Source organism: Schistocerca serialis, chromosome 1 (genome assembly GCF_023864345.2).
Source record: "Schistocerca serialis cubense isolate TAMUIC-IGC-003099 chromosome 1, iqSchSeri2.2, whole genome shotgun sequence".
Taxonomy (NCBI): Eukaryota; Metazoa; Arthropoda; class Insecta; order Orthoptera; family Acrididae; genus Schistocerca; species Schistocerca serialis.
The window spans coordinates 581670500-581698333 of NC_064638.1; the positions used below are offsets into that span (position 1 = coordinate 581670500).

General features: G+C 40.2%; 1 protein-coding gene across 3 annotated transcripts in view; it reads right to left on the reverse strand.

Annotated features, from left to right (window-relative positions):
• The window catches only part of LOC126476960 (pre-mRNA-splicing factor SLU7), a 73985-nt gene that overhangs the window by 14125 nt on the left and 32026 nt on the right, over positions 1–27834 (reverse strand). For all 3 annotated transcript variants that reach the window (XM_050103580.1, XM_050103582.1, XM_050103581.1), the window contains exons 5-9: positions 18844–19034; positions 5758–5981; positions 3810–4116; positions 3392–3520; positions 3171–3302 (exon numbers count right to left, since the gene is read on the reverse strand). In XM_050103580.1, coding sequence (XP_049959537.1) covers positions 3171–3302; positions 3392–3520; positions 3810–4116; positions 5758–5981; positions 18844–19034 — 983 coding nt within the window. The remainder of the gene's footprint in view (positions 1–3170; positions 3303–3391; positions 3521–3809; positions 4117–5757; positions 5982–18843; positions 19035–27834) is intronic.

Consider the following 27834-nt stretch of genomic DNA (forward strand, 5'->3'; position numbering starts at 1 on the left):
TGAGCGCGAGCGCAAGTGAGTGTATACCTGTCCTTTTTTCCCCCCTAAGGTAAGTCTTTCCACTCCCGGGATTGGAATGACTCCTTACCCTCTCCCTTAAAACCCACATCCTTTCGTCTTTCCCTCTCCTTCCCTCTTTCCTGATGAAGCAACTGTTGGTTGCAAAAGCTTGAATTTTGTGTGTATGTCTGTGCTTGTGTGTCTATCAACCTGCCAGCACTTTTGTTTGGTAAGTCACATCATCTTTGTTTTTAGACATATAAAAAATGAGATTGACGGGAAATGCAAAATGGTTAAACAGGAACACCTAGAGGACAAATTTAACAACTTATAAGCAAATTTCACTACTGAAAAGAAAGGTACCGTCTACAGGAAAATTAGAGAGGTCTTTGGAGAAAAGAGAAGCAGCTGCGTTAATATCAAGAGCTTAGATTGGAAACCTGTACTAAGGAAAGAAGGGAAAAGTAGAAGGAGCAGACAGAGGGCCTACACAAGGGAGATAAAATTGAAGGCAATATTACAGAAATGGAAGAGGACATAGATGAAGATGAAATGGAGACATATGATACAGTGAAAAGAATTTGACAGGGCACTGAAGGACTTAAGTCAAAACAAGACCCTTGGAGTAGATGACATTCCGTCAGAACTACTGGTAGCCTTTGGAGAGCCAGCCATGACAAAAGTCTTCCACCTGGTGTGCAAGATGTATGAGATAGACAAGATACCCTCAGACTTCAAGAAGAATGTAATAATTCCAATTCCAATGAAAGCAGTTGCTGACAGGTGTGAAAATTACTGAACTATCAGTTTAATAACTCGTGGTTGTGAAAAACTTAACATGAATTCTTTACAAAGAAGAATGGAAAAAGTGGTTCAATCTGTCCTCAGTGAAGATCTGTTTGGGTTTTGGAGAAATTTAGGAATACGCGAGGCAATGCAGATCCAATGACTTTCTTACAAGGGAACCTCCCCATCGCACCCCCCCTCAGATTTAGTTATAAGTTGGCACAGTGGATAGGCCTTGAAAAACTGAACACAGATCAATCGAGGAAACAGGAAGAAGTTGTGTGGAACTATGAAAAAAATAAGCAAAATATACAAACTGAGTAGTCCGTGCGCAAGATAGGCAACATAAAGGATAGTGTAGGATCAAGAGCGCAGTGGTCCCGTAGTTAACGTGAGCAGCTGCGGAACGAGAGGTCCTTGGTTCAAGTCTTCCCTTGACTGAAAATTTTACTTTCTTTATTTTCGCAAAGTTATGATCTGTCCGTTCGTTCATTGACGTCTCTGTTCACTGTAATAAGTTTAGTGTCTGTGTTTTGCAACCGCACCACAAAACCGTGCGATTAGTAGACGAAAGGACGTGCCTCTCCAATGGGAACCGAAAACATTTGATCGCAAGGTCATAGGTCAACAGATTCCTCCACAGGAAAACAAGTCTGATATGTTCTATACGACACTGGTGATGGCATGTGCGTCACATGACAGGAATATGTTGTCGACCCACCTAACTTGTACACTTGGCGAATGGGTAAAAAGATTCTTCTACCTTGCCCGATTTAGGTTTTCTTGTGGATGTGATAATCACTCCCAAAAAAGTGATGAAAACATAAGAATTTGTCACATAAACTGCAACAAATGAATGCAACAGTTTCACAGTCGCACAGTTTTGCCTGTGCTCTGTCAAAACATATGTTTTTAACGTTTTTGCGCTGTAGTCGACTGAAGTCGTGTGTTTCAATGTTTATTTAGGTGTAGCGTCCCCATACTACGGCACAGTTACCTCGCATTGGACTGATGGACAGACAGGTAATAATTGTATGAAAATAAAAAAATTAAACTTTCTACTTGAGAGAAGACTTGAACCAAGGACCTTTCGTTCCGTAGCTGCTCACGCTAACCACAGGACCACGGCGCTCCTGAACTCACACTATCCTTGATGTTGCCTATCTTGCGCATGGACTACTCAGTTTGTATATTTTCCTTATTTTTTTCATAGTTCCACACAACTTCTCCCTGTTTTCTCGATTGATATGTGTTCAGTTTTTCAAGGCCTATCCACTGTGCCAACTTGTAACTAAATCTGAAGGGGGTGCGATGGGGAGGTTCCCTTGTTAGAAATGTGAAGCTATGTTTATAGCATTTGTAGACTTAGAGAAAGCTTTTGACAGTGATGACTGGAGCACAGTCTGAAATTCTGAAGGTAGCAGGAGTAAAATACAAGGAGAGAAAGACTACTTTCAACTTGTACACAGACTACACGGCAGTTAGAGTTGAGGGGCATGAAAGGGATGTAGTGTTTGAAAAGGGAATGAGACAGGATTGTAGTAGATCCCCGATGTTATTCAAACTGTATACTGAGCAAGCAGTAAAGGAAACCAAAGCAAATTTGAAGTAGAAATGAAGACAACACAATACTCTCAATTTTTATCAGTACACCACATTGAAGTGTGTCAGTCTTTCAAATTTGCCACCAAACTTTATTAGAGCCTGTGTCTTCAACATAAAGATATATTACACTTTATCAATTAACGAGGTAATCTGTAATGGGCTATACAATTTTTAAATTAACAGTACTTGCTATTTCTGGACTATCAGAATAAAAATACCTGTAGCAAATTGATAAAACAGGCCAGTGTCACAACATTATTTGTTGCTACTGTTCTGTTTACAGTTCCAAATGTGAGCAAAATAAAATTCCACGACTTCTTTACATAGTAGCATCTGGCTATTTCTTGGGTTGCAGTATTACCCAAGATTTGTTGCCCAAAATGGCAGTAATGTGCAGGGCTACCTACTATAGTCTGCAACACAACAATGTCTAGAAGTAACAGACCTCAGGTATATCAGGTTTTCGGGTGTAAAATGGTGGTTACATCCAATCGACATACTGTAACTGTGGTAAGAGTCCAGTTTTGCTAAGAATTGTGCACAAATCAATTACAGCCTTGCTACATTAATCACCTGCATAACACCCGTTTTTAAATCGTTTAGAAAAAACTACAAGCATCTGCAGGGTCAAAGAAGTTCAAATTACGAATTCAGTGATAATGAAACTTGGTGAAATATGCTAATACTGTATGTTATTCATTACTTGCATTTCAGATTAATCACCATTTGTATCACAATTTTATAAAACCTATCAAAAGTTTATATCAGAGACTACTTACATCTGAATCCGAGCTGTCTGAATCTGAAGAGCTGGAATTTTTTGCTTCTGCCAGGGGCTCTGTTTCAACTTTCATTCCTCTTTGTAAATCAGATGCAGCTGCTTTGCCAGCTTCACCAGTACAGTATGAATTCTAGTAAAACACAAGACCATGAAACATTAAGATAAAAATCAGCCCACAAATATAGTATTAACAAGACTTAAGATTTCACCTAAACTTACTTTTACAAAAGAATGGCAACATTTATATCCCCACTGACCATTCTGCCAGTAAGAACCCCAAACAGATGTATGGTTGTTTGGGAATATGTCTTCTTCATACTTTGATCGGATGATTTGTTTTTCCTGACCCTGAGAGCAAAAAATTGAAATAATTTCATCTCTTTAAATCTAAAATCAGTAGAAAAACAAAATTTCTTTTCTGAAACTCAGCTCCTGGCTTTATCTAGTGTTTCACAGTAATATTCATTTTGTTTCGGGTTATCAAAATTTCTTGAACACAGAAGTTTGTATGAAGTGGGCTAAAGGTTACAGAGCACTTCCTCAAGACCAATCCAGCACAGATTTATTTTCCACATCATTCAGTATAACTCTTACTTTCTAGATTTTTCTGCATTACTTATTAATTAAATAACAATACCTTTATAAGTTTACCATAACGCGAGTATTCCACATAATCCTCTGTCTGAGCTAAAAGAAGAGCTTTGGGTGGTGCTTGCAGATGTTCAGCTCCTCCGTATTTCTCCAATATGCTACCCTGTGCTTGGCTCTTGAACTGTTCCTTCTTCTTCTCATATTCGTGTTGTAGCATTTCCAACTTAGTAGGTTCAGCTAGGAGATGGACATCCACTCCTTTCTCATATGCCTCCCAAGCAAACAGCTGAGCCACTGAGTGCTTTTGTGTGTCTCCAGTGAAGCGTACGAAGTTCTCGCCAGCATAGTCCACACTACAAAACAGTCAAGATCTCTGTTAATTACATGCACAGTAAAATATATTTATCTGAGTCATCTGGCAGTAACATGTATCTCGCACATTAAAGTTTCACTTTACACTTTCCGAGTAATTAACCCCTTAACATACTATTTTTTAAACATCCTATGGTGAATGAAATTACATACAGACATACAAAGACAGCTTTTAAAGCACAAAATAAAGAGTTATAAAATTTTGAATAGCACCAGTAAACAAATCTCTGAGGATTTTGTTGGAGCACAGTAGACTTAATATTTTGTACTGTTGGAGCTCACTTGTCACTCAACTGACAAACTGTCATCACTTTCAGTCTCTACTGAAGTATCATCATATTCTTCTAAACTTTCTGAGTCACTAAATTCAATGTTGGATTCAGAATCGCTATAGCCATCCTTTTTTGAAAGCACTGCCAAAACAACATTACAGGACAGAGTCTGAAAGTGCACATTTTGTTATAGTGTATTCAAAACCGCACACAGTAAAGGCAATATAAAGTGGCAACCACCTCAATCAAAACATGATAGCCAACCTACAAATATAGTACAAGATGCTCTGAAGTGGCTGAACACTAAACGATCAATGTTGAAACAGACATAAGCCGGGTTTTATTTTTTTTTTAAGGTCTGTCCTTAAGTTGACCGAGTATACTGTCTAAATAATAAAAATGAGTGGGGTTTTCCACTAATAATAATTACAAACAGTTCTATTAGAGGTGGCAGATGAGGAGCTTGATACAACTTATTCCCACTAAGAAAATAACTCCCAACACTATTTCCTAACACATAAATAAATATCAGAAATGGGCTCAATTGTTAAAATGTACACCTAAAATCACTTACTCTACATAGAGCTAGGCAAATACAATGCAATTCGCACAAAATAACCTGGTACATATCTGCGCAGACAGGATGGTAGGGGAGGGGACAGTGGCATTAGTGGATGTTGCCAACAGCCGCCTCAGTGGTGGTGGTGGTGGTGGTGGTGGTGGTGGTGATGGGTTCAATTCAACAGTTGGAAGTCTACTTACAAGCTCATATCTCAAAATTTCTAAGATGCAGCTAGCAAGTCTGCATAGTATCATATTAACAGGTTAAACAATACAACCAATAATTCGCAATAATTCGACAAGAGTCCAAAATGAATAGTCTCTCACCAGATTAGCGAGTGCGAAAACCAATGCATCGTAAACAACTGAGACAGCTGCTGCTAAAAGACAAAGCAAACAGTCCAGGAGGCGACAGGAAATTGAGATGGCCACCACTTTGGAGCAAAGGGATGGACTTGCAGAATGGTCAGGACAGAAACGTGTTTCTGTGCATGGGCAAAGTTACTTTGTGCAAGCTTTTGCATAAAACACCATGTTGATACATGGTGTGTTCAATTTATGTGATGCATAATATTGATCTGTCTTAAATTTACTGTACTCATTGTGGCAGGATACTGATCCAGTTTTTCTGAGATGACATAGGAGTAATCACCCATCCCTCTACTACATGGTGTCAAATTTCTATCTAATGCAGTTTTTAATTTTATTCAACGAAGTTTGATGTGGCTTTACACAGTTGTGAATAAATTACATTCCACTTAAACAGGACAAAGATATAAGACTACTCACTCTTGTTCATTAACTCCAGTACCAGCATGTGGATTGTCCCTCATGGAACGAGTTTTAGGATCATAATAGGCAGAATTTGGATCCAAATTGCGCAGGTATTTTGCAGTGTCCTCTCGAATACGTAAATTACGAACTGTTATACGTTGTTTTGAATCTACTTTAGTGCCCGGCATATCTACTTCATCGACATATTTATCTTCGTCATCTTCATCAATATCCTCTGTCTGAAAAACAAATAGCAATTGATCAAACCACAAAAGCTTGAACAAACAGTATATGCTGCTAGCAGCACCCGTTTGTTGAACAACAATGTTTTGTGACCAGATTAAATAAATCTATGATAGTAAAACAACCAAGTTAAATGACATATCTACACCAGATTAAATAAATCTATGATAGTAAAACAACCAAGTTAAATGACAGATATCTACACCTGTAGTCCACAAAATACTGTACAATGTATGGAGAAGGGTACAAAATCCACACATTTTATTCTGTTTGCAGATGGCACGCAAAGTTTGTCTAATCACTTCTATTTAAGCACTAATTTTACTTTCATGGTAACTTTACCAGATTTAGATGAATTAATAGGATTCGACTTGTTTTTCATCACAAGCACTCTGACATTTATCAGTGCGGCATTGAGTGATGCACAATACAATTCTTGCAGAATCACTCACTGCAGTTTGTTGAGTGTTCCTGTTTTACACACACACACACACACACACACACACACACACACACACACCCCAATTAAGGGAACCCACAAGAAATTCAATATTCTCTCTCTCTCTCTCTCTCTCTCTCTCTCACTCTCACTGATACAAAGTGGTCCAGATTGTCTAACAATATTCCAAACTGGTGGAGTAAGAGTTTTTCTAAGCAATTCACTAAGTACATAACAGTCTGGCATCTAACTTCCACATGGCTAGATTCAAGTTTCTTTTGTATCATGTATCATCATGGATAGATACTCTTAAATTTTTTATTATTGTGTCTGTTTCTAGGGACTCACTATCAATTACGTAATATAAGAAATTGGAGTTTTTCATAATTTTACACACATTACATCTCTTTATGTTGAGAGTCAGTTGCCAAATTTCATACCTAACAATTTCACTTCCTTGTAGACAACTGAGTCAAACATGAAAAACCTGACAGAGCTAAAGATGATATATGCAAGATCATTTACAAACCTCATGAACAGTAGCACTCCTATTGCACTTCCTTGAGGTATGTTGGATGCTACTTTAGCTTCTGATAACACATCCCCATTAACAATCATTCCCAGAGTTTTATTTGGTAAGGTATGTTCAATGTGTTTGCATATCTGCTCCAATATTTTGTTTATGAGGTGAAAGCTTTCTGTAAGTCAAGAAATAGGTCATCAACTTCAGCTCCCCTATACACATTTTGCCTTCTTGCTCTTTTGACTGAACAGAGCAAACTGTGTTTACCACAACATGTTCTTATGGAAAGAATGATAATTTTACAATGGACTGACAAGAGAGACACGTCTACAATTACAAGGGGGTATTCAATAAATAATGCAACTTTTTTTCTGAAACAAGGTTGATTTACGTAGGACTCCAATTAACCATATTATTCCCCACTTTTTGGCTAAAAAAACCTATTTTCTCACCCCTCACAACTTTGCTTGGCATATACTTGTCTAAGGTGTATTATACAACACCCTTTAACTTTGTCCACTGAGGTTCTACACTTATGGTCCTGGAAATGAGCTTCTTGCATTGATCGCTTGTGTAATCTGAAATCTGTCTTTTGTCGCTCTTGCTAAGCACAAGTATCTTCCTACCTTTCTTCAAGTTTTGGTCTGTTACTTGATCAGCTTCTCAAGGTAATCTGTGGATAAGACATTTAGAATAACTTCACGATTCCCCGTCCCTACTATCCACCTTTATCACTTGAGTCTCCTTTTCTTAAGCTGGTAAGCTGAAACCTCCACAAGATACTATAATATGACCAAGAAATTTATGCTAAATACTGTCCACACTACTGATCCTGAGGCAGGGGCTCTATAAAAGCATCTGGTGACCATGCGTGAGCCACCTTTAACACATATCATCATCATCCAAATTAGTTCACATTGGGGACATATATAAACCTCACTAGATATTATCTCCCCACCCCAACAGTAAACATGCCTCCACCACAGGTGATCACCCGATCTTTAATCCGAATTTTTTGCTATTCACATTTGACATTAGTCAGCTTTCTGTGTCTAGTACTATGTGGACACTGTAAAAGTTCATAAGCAAGGTTAGTTCTGCAACATTCCCATGCAGTTAATTAATACTATATTAACATTTTCCTCCTCTGATCTGGCTTGATAAATTTTACTCTTTTTAATATTCTTCTCTGTCCAAATTTAGAATGTATCTTATCAGACCTGTGGAAGTAGGTCTACATCCTAAAAACAAAACCCACATGTGTATACCACATGTACTGAGATACATTACTAGCCACTTCCTGTGCTTGACTAACTTATGGGGGGAGAGAAAGAATATAATTCTCCAACCGATAGCAGAGGTCACTACACAAATGTCTGCTCTGGGAATGACGCTGCAAAACAATAGCTCTGCCTACATCCCATGTGCTAGACTAGCTGTTTTCCTGAAAGCAGTCCGCCACCTACAGGAATTGAGGATGGTTGGAGTAATTTGTGATGACATGACCCACAATTTGCGATCAGGTGTGACCAGTGAGCTCAACTGCTGCCAGCAGAGCCTCCTCCATGTCTTGAACGTAATCCCCCAGCAAATAAAAGTGAATGGACACTGGCTTTTCTCCCTGACCTGGCCACTATTTCCCCAAGTGGCTCCATCACCAACCCAATGTTGGAGGAGTTTTCAAAGACATCTGTACTTGTCTGTACCTTCCAGGAACATTGTCAGTGAGCTGTCCCATGCTGGCTCAGATGTACTTTTGGTAGTGGGTGACACCTCGAACCTGTTTCTGAGGTGTACAGCTGTGGCCAGCAACTACCATGTCCAGAAATTTACCACGGAGACAAAGGGCTCTGAACAGGCTCTACAGGAGTCCAGAGCTTGGGCACTGTTTCCAGTACTCATTGTCAGGTTCTCTTCTATCTAATGAAGACTTCCTCTTCAAATTCGAGACTGCAGCACATCCGTGGAGCACCACGGTCAACCCTCCTAGTTGTGAAAATACCAGTTTTCACAGCCATTGTTGTAGTCTGACAAAAATGGTATGTGTTGGTACAACCACAACAGGGGCTGATGACGGCACCCTCTTCTCAATTTGTGTGTGCGTACCATGTATTCTCAGATTTGAAAGTGAGTCAGTCTTTAAATTTATTTTATACTCAAATGTACATTTGCAGGCGTGGGTTCTTTACCAAAACTGATGTCTACGAAGTCCCTTCTACAATCTCTGGAAGCCTGTAATATGAATCGTGAAACGCCCTGTGCACGAAGGTACCATCAATACGACCAGCATAGCGAAGTATAGGATGCAGCTTAACAGTTCTCGAGTTACTGAAGCCTTTTGACTTTATGCTACTTCAGTGGCTATTATTTGGTCTTTGTTGTCTTAATGTGAAGTCAGTCAGTGACCTCAGTCACTAATCTCCAAACAACCTCCTATTGATCAAATATTCAAATTCCTGCATCTGTAGTAATTAGAATGAAGAATGATTTTGAGTTTTCTTCCAATGAAACACACATACATATGTACATACATGTTCAAACTTTTTTTAGAAATTGATATTTGTAAATTTTTACTTCTACTTATCACAGACACTTTCTCGTTACCATTGTGGAGGTTATTGCTGTTTCTTTACTGGTTTCATGCGTCTCTCACACTATCTTGTGACAGCCTCTTCCTCTCTCCAGAACTAATACACCTCACACCCCTTTGAACCTGGCTAAGGTATTCTGTTTCCCTCCACAACTCCCCCGCCCCACACCAATGCCCCCCCCCCCCCCCCAAAAAAAAAAATCTTTCCTCCAAATCAACTATGCCTGGATGTTTCAGAAAGAGTCCCTTCAGGCTATTCCTTTATTTAACTACACTGTGTCACAGTCAGTTTGGGTTGGGTTGTGTGGGGGAAGAGACCAAACAGCTAGGTCATCGGTCTCATTGGATTAGGGAAGGACTGGGAAGGAAGTCTGCCCTGCCCTTTCAAAGGAACCATCCCGGCATTTGCCTGGAGCGATTTAGGGAAATCACGGAAAACCTAAATCAGGATGGCCGGACGCGGGATTGAACCGTTGCCCTCCTGAATGCGAGTCCAGTGTGCTAACCACTGTGCCACCTCGCTCAGTCACAGTCAGCTTCCTAAATGCTGACCATCTCACTCAGAAACCAAATTTGCAAGAGTTTGGAATGATGTTACAGTAATGTTCAACAAACACAACGGGAATTCAATTAAATCTTTAAGAACTATAGACAGCAATCAGGTTCTTATAAAATATCTTACAGACTTTGTTGTATATGCCGTAAGAAATACAGTATTTTCCCCAAATATTCTGAGTAATGTGGGGGTGAAGATGTGTGAATGATCGAAAAACAAGAATAATTGAGATATTTTTAAACATGTACAATGAAACCCCTATTTTACATTTTCAAGCAGCCCAGACTTAAACAACGCAAAATTGAGGAAAATGCAGAACAAAGAACATTAAAACCTATAGAAAACAAGCAAAAACATATACACATATGATTAAAAATTGCAATCCTCTTCAAAAAATTGTATAAAATCTGTATAAGTGAAGGAAATTATATTTACAATACAATGTTTATACAGCAATTTGTGGTAATTAATTTAATCAATTCTTTAAAAAATCACAGATGTGTAACAGGAAGTATAAACATATTAAAAAATTGAAATTTGTATTTAGGTATGAGGTAATCGAACTACATTCCGATACATGCTACAACCACATATTATACGTCAAAACACGCTTTTTTACGAGATCTTTCCTCTGTGCTCACCCACAAAAAAGCAAAATTGATGAGCATGGTGAGCAAACCAAAAACTATGACATACGGTGAAAAACATCAGAATCTAACGTATGGGGATGTTTTTTCCATCTGTAGCCAATGGCAGAGCAGCATACTCTAGTGATGTGGACGCACTGACCTCTAGTGTATTGCTTGTAAACTTTTCCTTGTTCATAGTGCCATATAGTTGAAGTGGAGCATTCTACAGTACTGCCAATGTGTGCCATTTGCACTTTGAACTAGTTACTTGCTGTAGTGTAAAAACAACAGGTTTCTCAAAAGCATGTATATACACACAAGTTTTCCTTTGCACATGTGGTAATTATTTATACCAATAAATAAAAAATAAAGTTAATCCTGCCGGGATTTCAGTGTATCGCTGTCCCCGCAATCCATTACATTTATAACAATCTGTCTGCTACACAACACATTAAACACCATTGAGGACTGCAACAAGGATGAACAATTGTTCACTGAACATGTCGTGTTGATTGTGGTGTCGCACACAGCAAATGGAGTAGCCTACATTGGCTGCAGTTTGTAGAGGCACGATACATTCCAGGAGTCTATCGATAGGCTCTGCACAGAACTGCTGTAAGTAAAATTAATAAATGGAAGTGAACTGCGTACAAAGTTTAACTACATAAATTAAACCTATGTGGCAGCCATGGTCAGTCCATTTGCTACACACTGACCACAGTCAGTCATTCTTTGGAACACACCACCAAGTAAGCTTTCTGTTTATCACACTATACACTAGAAGCAACTGCATTAGTGTGACATCGCCATGCTATATTGCTATTGGCTGCAGGTGGAAAACAAACATCTGAGTTGTTGTAATGTGTCAGTTTTCACGGTATTTCACATTTTTCATTTTATTTCGCAATGTAGGCTACAAATTTTTGCCATTTTTCAAGGTGAACATAAAATGAAAGAAACCTCAAAACCAAGTGCTTTAAGGTATAATTTGTGGCAGTTGTGTGTTGGGAAATGGCTCAGTTACATCTAAATCTACATCCATACTCCGCAAGCCACCTGACGGTGTGTGGCGGAGGGTACCCTGAGTACCTCTATCGGTTCTCCCTTCTATTCCAGTCTCATATTGTTCGTGGAAAGAAGGATTGTCGGTATACTTCTGTGTGGGCTCTAATCTCTCTGATTTTATCCTCATGGTCTCTTCGCGAGATATACGTAGGAGGGAGCAATATACTGCTGGACTCTTCAGTGAAGGTATGTTCTCGAAACTTTAACAAAAGCCCATACCGAGCTACTGAGTCTCTCTCCTGCAGAGTCTTCCACTGGAGTTTATCTATCATCTCCGTAACGCTTTCGCGATTACTAAATGATCCTGTAACGAAGCACGCTGCTCTCCGTTGGATCTTCTCTATCTCTTCTATCAACCCTATCTGGTACGGATCCCACACCGCTGAGCAGTATTCAAGCAGTTGGCGAACAAGCGTACTGTAACCTACTTCCTTTGTTTTCGGATTGCATTTCCTTAGGATTCTTCCAATGAATCTGTCTGGCATCTGCTTTACCGACGATCAACTTTATATGATCATTCCATTTTAAATCACTCCTAATGCGTACTCCCAGATAATTTATGGAATTAACTGCTTCCAGTTGCTGACCTGCTATATTGTAGCTAAATGATAAGGGATTTTTCTTTCTATGTATTCGCAGCACATTACACTTGTCTACATTGAGATTCAATTGCCACTTCCTGCACCAAGCGTCCATTCGCTGCAGATCCTCCTGCATTTCAGTACAATTTTCCATTGTTACAACCTCTCGATACACCACAGCATCATCTGCAAAAAGCCTCAGTGAACTTCCGATGTCATCCACCAGGTCATTTATGTATATTGTGAACAGCAACGGTCCCATGACACTCCCCTGTGGCACACCTGAAAGCACTCTTACTTCGGAAGACTTCTCTCCATTGAGAATGACATGCTGTGTTCTGTTATCTAGGAACTCCTCAATCCAATCACACAATTGGTCTGATAGTCCATATGCTCTTACTTTGTTCATTAAACAACTGTGGAGAACTGTATCGAATGCCTTGCGGAAGTCAAGAAACACGGCATCTACCTGTGAACCCGTGTCTATGGCCCTCTGAGTCTCGAGGACGAATAGCGCGAGCTGGGTTTCACACGACCGTCTTTTTCAAAACCCATGCTGATTCCTACAGAGTAGATTTCTAGTCTCCAGAAAAGTCATTATACTCGAACATAATACGTGTTCCAAAATTCTGCACCTGATGGACGTTAGAGATATAGGTCTATAGTTCTGCACATCTGTTCGATGTCCCTTCTTGAAAACGGGGATGATCTGTGCCCTTTTCCAATCCTTTGGAACGCTACGCTCTTCTAGAGACCTACGGTACACCGCTGCAAGAAGGGGGGCAAGTTCCTTCGCGTACTCTGTGTAAAATAGAACTGGTATCCCATCAGATTTTAATTGTTTCTCTATCCCTCTGTCGTCTATTTCGATATCTACAATTTTGTCATCTGTGGGACAATCTAGAGAAGGAACTACAGTACAGTATTCCTCTGTGAAACAGCTTTGGAAAAAGACATTTAGTATTTCGGCCTTTAGTCTGTCATCCTCTGTTTCAGTACCATTTTGGTCACAGTGTGTCTGGACATTTTGTTTTGATTCACCTACCGCTTTGACATAAGACCAGAATTTCTTAGGATTTTCTGACAAGTCAGTACATAGAACTTTACTTTCGAATTCATTGAACGCCTCTCGCATAGCCCTCTTCACACTACATTTCACTTCGCGTAATTTTTGTTTGTCTGCAAGGCTTTGGCTATGTTTATGTTTGCTGTGAAGTTCCCTTTGCTTCCGCAGCAGTTTTCTAACTCGGTTGTTGTACCACGGTGGCTCTTTTCCATCTCTTACGATCTTGCTTGGCACATACTCATCTAATGCATATTGTACGATGGTTTTGAACTTTGTCCACTGATCCTCGACACTATCTGTACTTGAGACAAAAGTTTTGTGTTGAGCCGTAAGGTACTCTGTAATCTGCTTTTTGTCACTTTTGCTAAACAGAAAAATCTTCCTTTTTTTTAATATTTCTATTTACGGCTGAAATCATCGATGCCGTAACCGCTTTATGATCACCGATTCCCTGTTCTGCGTTAACTGTTTCAAATAGTTCAGGTCTGTTTGTCACCAGAAGGTCTAATATGTTATCGCCACGAGTCGTTTCTCTGTTTAACTGCTCAAGGTAGTTTTCAGATAAAGCACTTAAAAAAATTTCACTGGATTCTTTGTCCCTTCCACCCGTTATGAAAGTTTGAGTCTCCCAGTCTATATCCGGCAAATTAAAATCTCCACCCAGAACTATAACATGGTGGGGAAATCTACTCGAAATATTTTCCAAATTATCCTTCAGGTGCTCAGCCACAACAGCTGCTGAGCCAGGGGGCCTATAAAGACATCCAATTACCACGTCTGAGCCTGCTTTAACCGTGACCTTCACCCAAATCATTTCACATTTCGGATCTCCGTCAATTTCCTTCGATACTATTGCACTTCTTATCGCTATAAACACGCCTCCCCCTTCACTGTCCAGCCTGTCTCTGCGGTATACATTCCAATCTGAGTTTAGGATTTCATTACTCTTTACGTCTGGTTTCAGCCAACTTTCTGTCCCTAGTACTACATGGGCGTTGTGACCGTTTATTAATGAGAGCAGTTCTGGGACCTTTCTATAGACGCTCCTGCAGTTTACTAATAGCACATTAATATTGTTATTCCCTGTTGCATTTTGCCTACTCCTACCTTGCCGCGTCTCAGGAGGCGTCTCGTCGGGCCTAGGGAGGGAATTCTCGTATGTAATTAGCAAAAGAGATAGTCTTGTCAATTACATACCCTACAGTATTGCAAGTGGCAAAATCCTATTTTTTTTCCTAATAGGTCTACAATACGACATAAAAATTTGAAATTTCTTTCTCTTTTGTTTACGGCTTAGAGATCTGGTTATGTCATTTGATGTTATGAGTGTTGGTAAAATGTATGCCTACGAGAAAAACAAAATTCTCACACCAACTTGGATTTATAGTTCCTTTGCCTGTTTATACTTTATAATTCAGTAAGTTAGGAACTTGGAACGTTTCATAGTCTAAGGTTTATCAACTTATTACATGTGCTAGTGTGATGTGGTAGCTGCTTTGGCTGTTGGCGACTTAACAAGTCACCACCCAGTAAGAGCTCACCGACATTTACTTTATTCTGACTGAGAATATCCTTTCAGACTCAGTGTATGAATTTAAAAGGTTGAAGACTGATATTATTGCTGAATACAGTACATTGGAAATACATGTAAAAAGGTGAGCCCGAGTTATACGTGGCGCAAGTAAAGATATTGTGCTCGGCCAGGAGCACTGCACATCAAATGTACTGTTTTTCCATTGCAACCTAGCAGTAGTTAAATCATAATTGCGCAATGAAGCTAAATGTTTCAAGTTACGTTGGCAACATCAACTGTGTATTATGTCAGCATTTCCTCTTTCACATCTCCCCTATCCACAACGGCTGAAAATATTCTCGTAACTCCACCACAACCTGCAGTGTGAACAGTCTCTCTTCTGTGCCATTTATAACTCGTTCAGTCACTTCAGGCGTCAATAGCAAGAGAACCAGATGAAGTCAAGCAAGATGTCAAGTAAGAATTTAGGACAGAGATGAACCTTACTAGGAAGAAACCTACAATCTGAGAAATTTTAGCACTGATACGGGTTTTTTTCAGGGGCTATGAATTTATGGTGTAGAACTGCGAAAAATTTAAAATCGAAGTTCCACTTTATTCAGGGCAATGTGTACTGGAAAGGTAGTAGCAGCAGCTTCGACTGCTGACATCTGTGAGGGCCCAGGTGCAGCTTGGAGCAACTGTCTTCTACTGTCAGTCTGGCTTAGCATCTGCCACTGCTCCTTTCAGCTGGCAACCAGTGCTGTCGGTTCCCGTGTTCTCTAAGCACGTGCTTGCTTGCTTCATCTCTCTCTCTCTCTCTCTCTCTCTCTCTCTCTCAATAATCCACAAACCAAGTAATCTTCACACGAATAATCAGAAGCCCACTGTGTATGAAAGATTGTGACAAGCAGCTGAGCGGCACGTAGTAATGGCGTGGTAATACAGGGCGTGTGCAGAATACTTAACAGCGGATATAAACACTTCTCCTCCAATGTGAGTGCTACGTCAGCATAATCCCAATGTGTTCAGTTAGATTTTTCCCCACATCAAGGATACCACTATTTAATGTTATCAGTTAGGTTCTCACAGACATGGAGAGAGAGATTTGACCTCAAACATGCCATTCTCTTTAACAAATCATAACAGAAAGAATAGCTACCTTCTTGGTATCACTGCTTCCACTCTTTTCTCACAGATCTTACACCTATACCCTATGTAGTGAGTGTGTCTTAATGATTCTTTGGGGGATGCCTACTTCCTATTTACAAAAGCACGTCCAACGTTGCAATAAATAACTATTACTATTTGGTCATAGTACAACTGTATTATTTTAAGTACATCAAAAGTGTCCACAGCATCCTGAAGACCTCACTTCAGTACTATTAATGACCATTTCAGTGTAATTACTTACATATACCCTAAATGGATCACAGACAAGTACTGCAATGTAGGTAGAGAAAAAAAGAAAAAAAGAAAAAAAACTAACTTCCAGTCCAGCAATTTATCTATCCTTGCAGTTTTTGTAGTTCTCAATTACATCATAGCTTCTTTTTACTTCAAACAGACTGATTATTATACATTAAGTTTTATCAAACACAAATTCAACCAAGGAAACTAATAAATTATGAGACTTAACTGCTGATCATAATCACCTGCAACAGGGAAAATATTACTGCTGCCAACAGACATAAAAATTAAAGTGATGGGGGGGGGGGGGGGGGGAGGGGAGGAGAGGGAGAGAGAGCGAGCGAGAGAGAGAGAGGTGGGGGGGGGGGGGGTTGGGGAACGTGAAAAAGTAAGGGCAAGTCAGCCACCACTTCATCCTCACTATAGGCAGGCCCCTCTCATCCTGGGGCACACATGACCTGCCCTCCATTAAAAAAACCTTCAACCAACCTAACCTTTCCTCCTCCCTGAGGAAGGAACTAATAGTTCTGAGACCTAGGACAGTATCACATATTTTGCCTCTTGAAGGCAAGTACGTCACTCAGATCTGTCTCTTAATTTATTATATATACAATGAGAGACAAATACATTCATGAGCAACTGAATTAGATATAATGCAGTGTTGGAAAAAGTGCACTCATCACTGTAGAATAGTTTTTATTGCACAATGAGGGTAGGTAGGAGCACTTTGAAAACCACATCAGGCTCGTCTCTGATCTTGTCTACGTTGGGTAGGCTAAATTTCTTTTCAGTATTCCTGTATTTTCTAATTTGTTATGCCTTCTATATTAACAAAATTTTTGGGTAATTTTTTGTGCTTATGAGCAGTTTAATGTGTTGGTGCTTCAACCCATTCATCTACAACAGCCTTATTTCTAGAACAGACCCTACCACCAGGTAGCACCCTATCTGTGTGGCTTGTTACCTAGTTTGAGACAAGCTATTTGCTGACTGCAGTGACTTTTGTAGAACAGTTGTGCAATCAGTTTAATCCTATCTCTTATCACAGGGATGAGAGTGAGCTTATGTAGCTCCTGCATCAAGAAGTTGTGTAGGAGATGCATTGCCATTGCAGACATCGAATGTGACAGTCTGCTCCATTTCCTTACACTATGGCTGCATATTCTAGCACTGGGCATATCACTGCTAGATGCAGCTTGAGAGTAGGGTGGATTCAGGATTCAGTACCTGACATAGTGCCTGCAGTCTAATAAGAGCTTTGGGCCAGACTTCTTTCATGTGTAGCCCCTATCAAGCATTACACCCAGACAGTGTGCAGTGTGAGACCCCCTCCCCTCCCCCGCAATGATCGGCACTGGCTGAAGGTATACAGATACTCTTTTCCTTTTAATTATCAGGGCCCAACTGTGACATTATATTTCAGGCACCACTTAGTGGACCATGCTCCGAACGCATCACGTGCCATCTGCAGTTGGCGGCGCATGACATTTGCATTGAGACACCTCATGTACAGGGCCATATCATCTGCGTACAGCATTAATGCAACTCTATCCATCTTTGGCACGTCGGAAGAGTAGAGGGAGTATGGCATGGGACTGAGGATGGACTCCTGCAGTTCCACTCCTAGTATTTGCGTAACTGTCGATGTGTGATCTCCGGCACTAATGTTGAAAGTCCTATCCTTGAGGTAGGATGCAATGAGCCTCACATGTAGCATTGGTATCACCAATGCAAATAGTTTCCAAAGGAGGCCCTCATGCCACACAAAGTCAAAGGCCCTGGAGACAATGAGAAGCAGTTCCCCCGAGCACTCACAGTATTCCAAAGTATGCATCATGCTGAGGTGGACAAGGAGGAGATTAGTGTTTAACGTCTTCTCAACAACGAGGTCATTAGAGATGGAGCACAAGCTTGGATTAGGGAAAAATGGGGAAGGAAACCGGGCATGCCCTTTCAAAGGAACCATCCCGGCATTTGCCTGAAACGATTTAGTAAAAATCACGGAAAACCTAAATTAGGATGGCCGGATGTGAGTCTGAACTGTCATCCTCCCGAATGCGAGTCCAGTGTGCGAACCACTGCATCACCCCACTCGGTCATGCTGAGGCGATGCAACTTGGTTCCCAATAGGAAACCATTCAGGCTGCTGGTGGAGGTATTGTTTTGTGGTGCACATTTACATGGGATGAAATGGAGGGCTCTCATACATATGCCACTCTCATTCACTGTAAACTAATAAATGAATCCAATGCTTCATAAAGTACATCCATTTTGAAACTCACAGCATTGTACAAGTGGACTGTACCTTTTGTCAGACTCGTGTCCAATGAATCTATATGAGCAATAGTTGTGTTGTTACAGTACAGAATGGCTCTGTAACAATTTCAGTTTAGTATAGAGTGCAGCTGTCTTCAGGTCGAAATGAGACACTACCATGAATAGGTCAATGTATCCAATTAAACAGCTCATGAGTGTACAAGTCTTACCTCAGCATTTCCATCCACATTTGAATTTAGTTTTTCTGCCCTCAGCTGCCTTTTAGCTTCTTCTATTTTTTGATATTCTTCAATGATTGATTTATGTTCTGATGGATCATAGCCAGCCCAACGATCTCGTTTGCCATCATAATCCATGGATAACTCAGGCTGAATAAATTCATCAGGAGCAATGTTTGTACCTAGAAAGAATTAAAAATATTTCATTTGATAGATTCTGTAACAGTAAATAATTTTTTAAATGTAGCTTATGGTTACGTGATAATAAGCAAAATTGTTTCAAGCTTTAATGCACTTCATACACGACGGGAAAAAAAATCAAGTTACACAGTGTGATCCAAGTCATATAGCACTTATCTAATGCTGCACTGTCCACAGCTAACACTACTCATTCCTCTTACCTAGCAATGACAGAAGATGCAAATGCTTTGCTTTACTTTGTGTTACTGACTCGCCTAAACAGGATCAAAATCACAAGTACAGCATGTGCTGCAAATTACACTTTTGAGTAGATGGCTACTGAGCCTTCTTATGACTAATCACACAACTCGCCACTTTTTTCACTGATCAACTTAATTGTCAACTGCCTTGTTATGGGCAAAACACCACAATTTATGATGACTGTGTTGTTAATATTTCAAGTTGTACGGAACACTTGCAGCTGCAAATACTTGCAAGACTTTAGTAACTATGGCTTGTCTGCTGAGCTGCTTTAAACTGTAACAACTATGGCTTGTCTGCTGAGCTGCTTTAAACTGTAACAGATTCCTCGTATCAACTACCACATATAACTTGCTTATAAAAAATGGGGCTTAGTAGACTTTTTTTAAGTCTGTGGAGAGACATTGTTATTTTATTACTTGTAAGGAGGATGTTAAAAATCTACAACTAACACAAGGCAGTGGAAGCAGATTCTCTATTTACAATTTTTTTAAAACTGGCTTTCTCCTTCCTTACAATCTGACACCATTTGTTTACGAATGGAGAAAGAACAGAAAGTGAATAACTGTAGTTAAAAAGGCAACAACAGCTAATGTTCCAAATATTTAGTTGTAAGACAATCTGCTTGTAAAAGTTACATGTTAAGTAAGATACAATCTAAGCAGTGGAATTATCATTAGCCCACATTGGAGAGCATTAGAATGGATAGATGTGCTGGTGCTCCATTTATGAAGTTGCTGGATAGTACTGTGCCTCCAAGTTTTACAATAAAAATTTCTTTTCTAAAGCTACATCCACATGTGCTACTACCTCCATTACATTAAGTAAAATGTGGAGCTTTGCTATGTGAACTCGATGACTGTAATATGGACTCAAAAGTAAAGTAATGCCACCACATACCATGTGGAAGTAGTCTTGGCACGAATTACAAATTTCCACACATTTTTTTGTACACAGCACAACACAAAATCCTTTTCTTTCATCAGCAGTACTACATCAATAAGGGGAGGTTACTCATCTCTCCTTCCAATCCTGCCTGTACATAAGTTGCTCCCTTTGCTAAATACTAGAGCTTTGAAGATGGGAATGAAATACTGCACAGTTACCTGTAAATGATTTCTTGAGGATTTAAATGCAATGAGGAAGAAAAAACTTTGAATGCAATCCAACTGATACCATAAATTAATAATGTAAGAGGTACTGAGAAAGACAGCAGTATCCATTAGATGATGAGTTACTTAAACACAAATTATCTAATGAATATATAGGAACAATTGAAAATTTGTGTAAGACTGGGACTCTAACCCCGAATTTGCAAACATTCACCTTATAGGTGAAGGAGTGTGGCCTACCATGCTGCAAGCAATATTATGAAATGCATTAAATGTACTGAAAAGAAATGAACGGATCAATGGAGATTTCCTCAATAATATGCAATGACATGGAATGATACCCATGAAATCCTTTCAGACATGCTGAACCTGCAATATTGTCACGTAGAAGAAGGTGTAAGCAGATGAATGACGAACACTAACTTAACTTAACGAAGGTTTATTCAGCACTTGCACATACAAGAGTGCGGAGCGAACTGCCTCCGGCCAGAAAACATACGATATATATACAGGTACAGAACATTTCAGTACAATGATTCTTGCCATCTGTGGATACTTCTAGAATGTACTCTAACTGAATATAGAAATTAAAATTTTACAGTTCAGTTTTGAACTCATGACACTCCATGCAACAGTCTAGTGTCATAACCACTACACTACAGCGACTGTGCTACTCACAAGGGAACCTCCCCATCGCACCCCCCTCAGATTTAGTTATAAGTTGGACAGTGGATAGGCCTTGAAAAACTGAACGCAGATCAATCGAGAAAACAGGAAGAAGTTGTGTGGAACTATGAAAAAAATTAGTAAAATATACAAACTGAGTAGTCCATGTGCAAAATAGGCAACATCAAGGAGGATGTAAGCCAAGGAGCGCCGTGGTCCCGTGGATAGCGTGAGTAGCTGCGGAACGAGAGGTCCTTGGTTCAAGTCTTCCCTTGACTGAAAATTTTACTTTCTTTATTTTCGCAAAGTTATGATCTGTCCGTTCGTTCATTGACGTCTCTGTTCACTGTAATAAGTTTAGTGTCTGTGTTTTGCAACCGCACCACAAAACCGTGCGATTAGTAGACGAAAGGACGTGTCTCTCCAATGGGAACCGAAAACATTTGATCGCAAGGTCATAGGTCAACCGATTCCTCCACAGGAAAACACATCTGACATATTCTATACGACACTGGTGATGGCATGTGCGTCACATGACAGGAATATGTTGTCGACCCACCTAACTTGTACACTTAGTGAATGGGTAAAAAGATTCTTCTACCTTGCCCGATTTAGGTTTTCCTGTGGATGTGATAATCACTCCCAAAAAAGTGATGAAAACGTAAGAGTCTGTCACATAAACTGAAAATAAAAAAAATAAACTTTTCACTCGAGGGAAGACTTGAACCTAGGACCTCGCGTTCCGTAGCTGCTCTCGCTAACCACGGGACCACGGCGCTCCTTGTTCATTTGTCCTTGATGTTGCCTATCTTTCCATGGGCTACTCAGTTTGTATATTTTACTAATTTTTTTCATAGTTCCATACAATTTCTTCCTGTTTTCTCGATTGATCTGTGTTCAGTTTTTCAAGGCCTATCCACTGTGCCGACCTCTAACTACATCTGAGGGGGGTGCGATGGGGAGGTTCCCTTGTCAGCTTCTTCTGTGACAATATAATGAATATCCAGTAACCATTAGAAATTAGTGTTAGACCAGGAATCAAACCCAGATTTCTAACTTAACATAACTAATTGCCCTACCGATTACGCCAACTCATTTCACATATGTGGCGGCCCACAGACTGTTTCCCTAGTGGTATTGCTCCCACTATTTAGAACTACTCTATTTACAATAAGATTACTTGCAACTGCTTCAAGGAGAAAATCCATAGGTTTTCATTCCATTTCATACCTGATGTAAACTGCCTCCAAGTATTTCATCAACACAAACAGATAGGTTGTTGGATGATGGAGCAGTCAAAAGTTTCTGGGTTTTTTCCCCCCTCCCCTCTCCATACACTTATTTCCTTATGTCAGTCAGAATTCAGGATGAGCTCATATTTATTAAATTAGTCAGAAATTGGTCCCAGTGCATCATCATGTTACTTGCCATTTTGTAATTGCCATACTTCACTGTGACCAAAAACAACAGAGGACTGTCACACATGCAGCTTACTGATCACGAAAAGCTGAAGAGTAACACCTCATCAATGGTGAGGTCAATACACACACAGCATTAAGTCAGTTGAGGCAGATGGGATTTGAACTGAACTATGGTGTTGTGAATAGAACCATCCCAGCAGTCGCCTGAAATGATTTAGGGAAATCAGAACAAAAAATGAATATCTTACTGGATATGAGTCCAGCGCCATAATCACTGTGTTGTTTTGCTTTGTTTTTGAAAGTGAACAGGATGTCCTGCTATTTAGAGACAGTACATCCCCTGTGTAACAGCAAGTAGAATTAACGGAAGACAGAGTTCAGGCAAAATTAATTTCGCTCATAGAGATCAGAATTGATGAGCAAAATTAATTTTGCTTATCAATTCTGAACTCTTTCTCATCTAAGACTTAATTCTGTTACTCACATGGCAGAATTCACAAGAGATGCAGCAATTTCTTGTCTGTGATGCCAAAGGCAACCTGTCTCTCATCACATGATGGGTTCTTCTTACAGTAACACACACACACACACACACACACACACACACACACACACACACACACACACACAGAGAGAGAGAGAGAGAGAGAGAGCACATGATGGTAGAAAAGTCACCTCCCTCAGTACAGTCATAATTTCTAATAACTTTTTAGCTGTCTGATTGGAAAGGACTATCTTCCTCAGTGCATAGTGGCTCCTTTCCTTGTGTGGTCTGAGAACTACGCCTTAAGCATACTTGTTGGGTGTAGGTAACTGCAATGGATGTGTGCATAGCATTATGTCATGCTTGTGTTAAAAGATGGAGAGAAGGAAGGGGGTGAAACCTAGGGCCAGAACATAGTTTACACCTATGAAATAGCACCAAAAGAGTTGCCAAGCTTAACATTCCCATCCAATGGATGGATTGCCATCAGCAGTCATATACCCTCATTCCAGGAGACCTGCAGTGTAGTCTGGAATTTAACACAGGACATTGCCACAAAGTCTGGTGCCCAGAAACTACACACCATTGCCTGTTTTCCTTTGCCTGCCAAATATTGTCAATGACAAATTCTTCCACCATCACCATTCATGAGGACCAGGTGTTCAAAGTATTTACTTGGTCTATACTCCCAATGAAACTGCAGTTTAAGCATCATTTACATGGACTACGAAGATATATCATAACCAAAATTATCTGTACATTCAACTAGGTTATCACCAACCTCAACTACGCATTTCAAGAGGAACAGCAAGTATTTCTGTAAGCAAGTGAACAAACAATTTAAACTTCATACAAACAGGTAGCCACATTTAAACACGTGTGTGCGAGGGAGAGGAGAGCTTATGCAAATCTAGTGCTCTATATTTCTGGTGAGTGCATGTAAGTCTGAAATACTTTATTAGCACTCATGGCTGCTAAATAAAATGAGACTGCAGTTTCAAACTGGCTGTCATGGTACAAGTATCTATAAGATTGAGACACTGATAAAGTACGAAATCTCTTCTGATAAATTAATAATCTGCAAAACTGTGGGATGAAAAATCTTTGTGCAACTGTTTAGACATGTTTCCAACTTTGTATCTCTGAAAACAGATCATGATCTGTGACTGAAGAACAGTTTATTGTGCCCAAAATCTTTACTAATCATTTCACACGAGTTACATGTGGAGATATCCTGGACAATGAGAGACTGCAAAACATTCTTTTGACCACAACAGGCACCATGAGAGACTGCAAAACATTCTTTTGACCACAACAGGCACCACCTTGCTGCATGACAGAATCCATGCACTTTACTTCTGTGAGAGATCAGACAGTTAAAAATCTAACACTAGCATATAAATCATGTTCAACAGCTACCAAAGTTACTACACTTTACTCTGTTAGATGGCATTGTGTAGTGATGGGCAAGAAATGACATCTGCACAGAAAAGATTACATACATATGACAACTTAAGTCACATAATTAGGGATAGTGCCAAAGTCACTAAAGGACACCAACACACCCTCACAAGGACACCACATGACAACTAGATTTTTGTAACTTTTTGTATTTATGATATGTGAAGTTCAGAACTCTAATACCAATCACCCAAAGCCTTTCAATGCACCTCTAAAAAAACTGAGCTCGATTTCTTTGAGGCATTTTAATACCACAAAGTCGAGGGGATTTCAGGAGAGACCGCATGGCTCAAATGGAAGCCAAAATGAGAGTGGAGAGATGCAGTGGAGTGTGCGCTGATATATAACTTCCTGGCAGATTAAAACTGTGTGCCAGACCGAGACTCAAACTCGGGACCTTTGCCTTTTGCAGGCAAGTGCTCTATCATCTCCGCAATATCCTTTCTTCCAGGAGTGCTAGTTCTGCAAGGTTCACAGTAGAGCTTCTGTGAGGTTAGGAAGGTAGGAGATGAGGTACTGACAGGATTGAAGTTGTGAGGGCGGGTCACGAGTCGTGCTTTGGAAGCTCAGATGGTAGGGCACTTGCCCGCGAAAGGCATAGGTCCCGAACTCATGTCTCGATCCGGCACACAGTTTTAATCTGCCAGGAAGTTTCAATTGGAAGCATCTGCGAGTTGTGAATAGATCTCTGGTTCCTATCTCCCTACGGTTTTTTTGTTTCATCTTTTTTCTGTTTAATTTGAATACTTACATTATATAAACATAAAATTCATTAAATACAGGGTGATCAATCATTAACATAACAGCTTTTGCCCTCAACGCAGGTGACACGAAGTCTGCAATAAATATAGTACAGTTTGTCGTGTCACTTATTTTTAATATAGATAACAAACACTTAAAAAGAAAAGTAAATTACTCATATATATTACACAACGAGGTGCTGGAACTGCCTCCCTTCATTGTTCAAGAATTTCTGACACCCGCTTAGGAAACCGCTCATTACAATCTGTAGTTTCCTCTGAGAAATTTCTTGATGAATGTTATAGTTCATCTGAAGTAAGTCAGTATGATTCATACACTTTCTCGTTTAATGCCCCTACCCCCAAGACATATTAATTGCAGGGGATTAAATCAAGGGAGGCCATATGTTGTTTGTGATAATTATCTTGAAACACATCACAAATTTACTGCAATGAGAGGTTGGCTGTATGTGCTATTGCAGAGTCCTACTGTAAGGTCATGAAAGCATGTTCTCTCTCAATTATTTGGGGGAGGGGGGGGGGGGGAGGAGGAGGAGGAGGAGGAGGAGGAGGAGAAGAAGAGCCACAAAATGTTTTCCAGATCTCTCACTGTTGTTTCCTGGGCAAAAAAAGGCCATTATTCTCTCACTGCTAATAGTGCACCACACTATTTTTTGATCGTGTGGGATTAGGCTTTTCAGAACTCCGGTAAGAGTTATTTTGTAAATTAATTTATTCATTTAGGTGGAACCATGATTTGTCTGAAAAGAAAGTTAGGAGAGGTTAATTTTCCTGTCATGCACACTATAAAAAATCCATTCACAAAACTGTAACTTTTTGCAGGGTCACCCAGTTTAACTTCCTGCACTGCTGTTACTTTATAGGGCTTTCAGTATCTTTATAGACATTTGAACAGACCCATAGAAAATTTCCATTTGTTGAGAAAGACGTCTAACTGATTTTCTACGAGACCTTACCAAAGCATGCCCAATTTTACCCAGAGTTTATCCTGTAGTACTGTACATGATTTTCTATGTTTCCTGTCAAGAACACTTCCCCTTTTGCGAAATTTATTTATCAATCGGTAAATCTTACTTCAATTAGGAACTTTAACGTAATGAAATTGATCTCTAAATAATCTCCTTACAGCAGGCACTGATTCTGTACACACATATGAATCACAAATGAATATTCTTTGGCAAATAGAATACTTTTATTCAACCATTTCATTGAAACACTTTCATTCACTACACTGTATTGCGTCGCCTAAAGGCGACAACACATGTTACTGTATGCTTGACAAGCACACTTGCACAAGCATGCACAAACTCCTCATGCCTCCACATAGTTCAATCAAGTATAAACAGACCCAACTACAGGGTCATCAGCCCCTTTTTCATCGAGCAAACAAGTCTCACGGTAAAACAATTAAAACAAAGGAATTTGGGGAAGTAAAAGGGGGTAAAACTAACTGGGAACTACATTGAAAGAGAAAACGAAAGAAGGGGGAAGTGTACACAAAAAGGAAAGGCAGAGGAAGGTATTAAAATCATAGCAGATGACAGATTGGCTGATCACAAGGATAAAAAAGGATGAGCTAGCCACTCTGCAATGTACTAAAATCGCCAGCCTAAAAAACAAGGTGAGAAGAACACCCATTGGGAAAAGACAAACATCACGGCAAACAAACTGCAAAGAAAGATTGATGAAGAGATATAAGGGAGGGAGGGTGGAGGCCTGGAAAAGAAGGCCAGATGCCGAACCATAGATAGTATGATAAACACCGCTCCCCCTTTCACGAATAAAACATAAAACTAAATCAGCCATTGGGGTATTATCGCACAACACTGCTGGCAGAGTGCTGGGAAGGTTAAAAGTCTGCTGCAGAGTGGCTAGAAATGGGCTGGTCAACAAGAGGTGGACGACAGTTCTAGGGAGCTACAGCGACACCGAGCTGGCTCCTCACGACGGAGGCGGTAACCCTGTGTCAGCTAAGTATGGCCAATGTGGAGCCGGCAAAGGTCAACAGAGTCCCTGCGAGTGGCTCGCATGGATGCCCGCCACACATTCATTGTCCCCTTGATAACATTAGGTGTGTTTGGGGTACTGAGGGTGTGCCATTCAGAATCCCACATCGCAAAAACTTTGCGGGAGAAGACCAATTGGAGATCAATCTCCGGCAGGCCGATCTCCTGAGTTGGTTCACCGGTACCCTGTTTGGCCAGGATGTCAGTAAGTTCATTGCCCAGTATCCCGACATGTCCTTGAGTCACTGAAGGTCACCAAATGTCCACTGTTCCCGAAGGCATAAAAAGACTCCTGGATAGTCATTACCAATGAATGTCGAGGGAAGCACTGGTTGAGAGCTTGCAGGCTGCTTATGGAGTCACTACACATGACAAAGGACTCAACGGCGCAGGAGCGGATATGCTCAAGAACGCAATAGATGACTACCAACTCTGCAGCGAAAACACTGCAGCCACCCAGCAAGGAGCGCTGTTCAATACAGCCAACTTGAGCGTAAGCAAAGACAACAAGACTGTCGACCATTGACCATTTGTGTAGACAATTACTGAGACCTCAAACTCGCTGAGAAGAGAGAGAAAATGCCAGTGGAGGGCCTTATGTGGAACGGAGCCTTTTGAGCCTTGCAATAG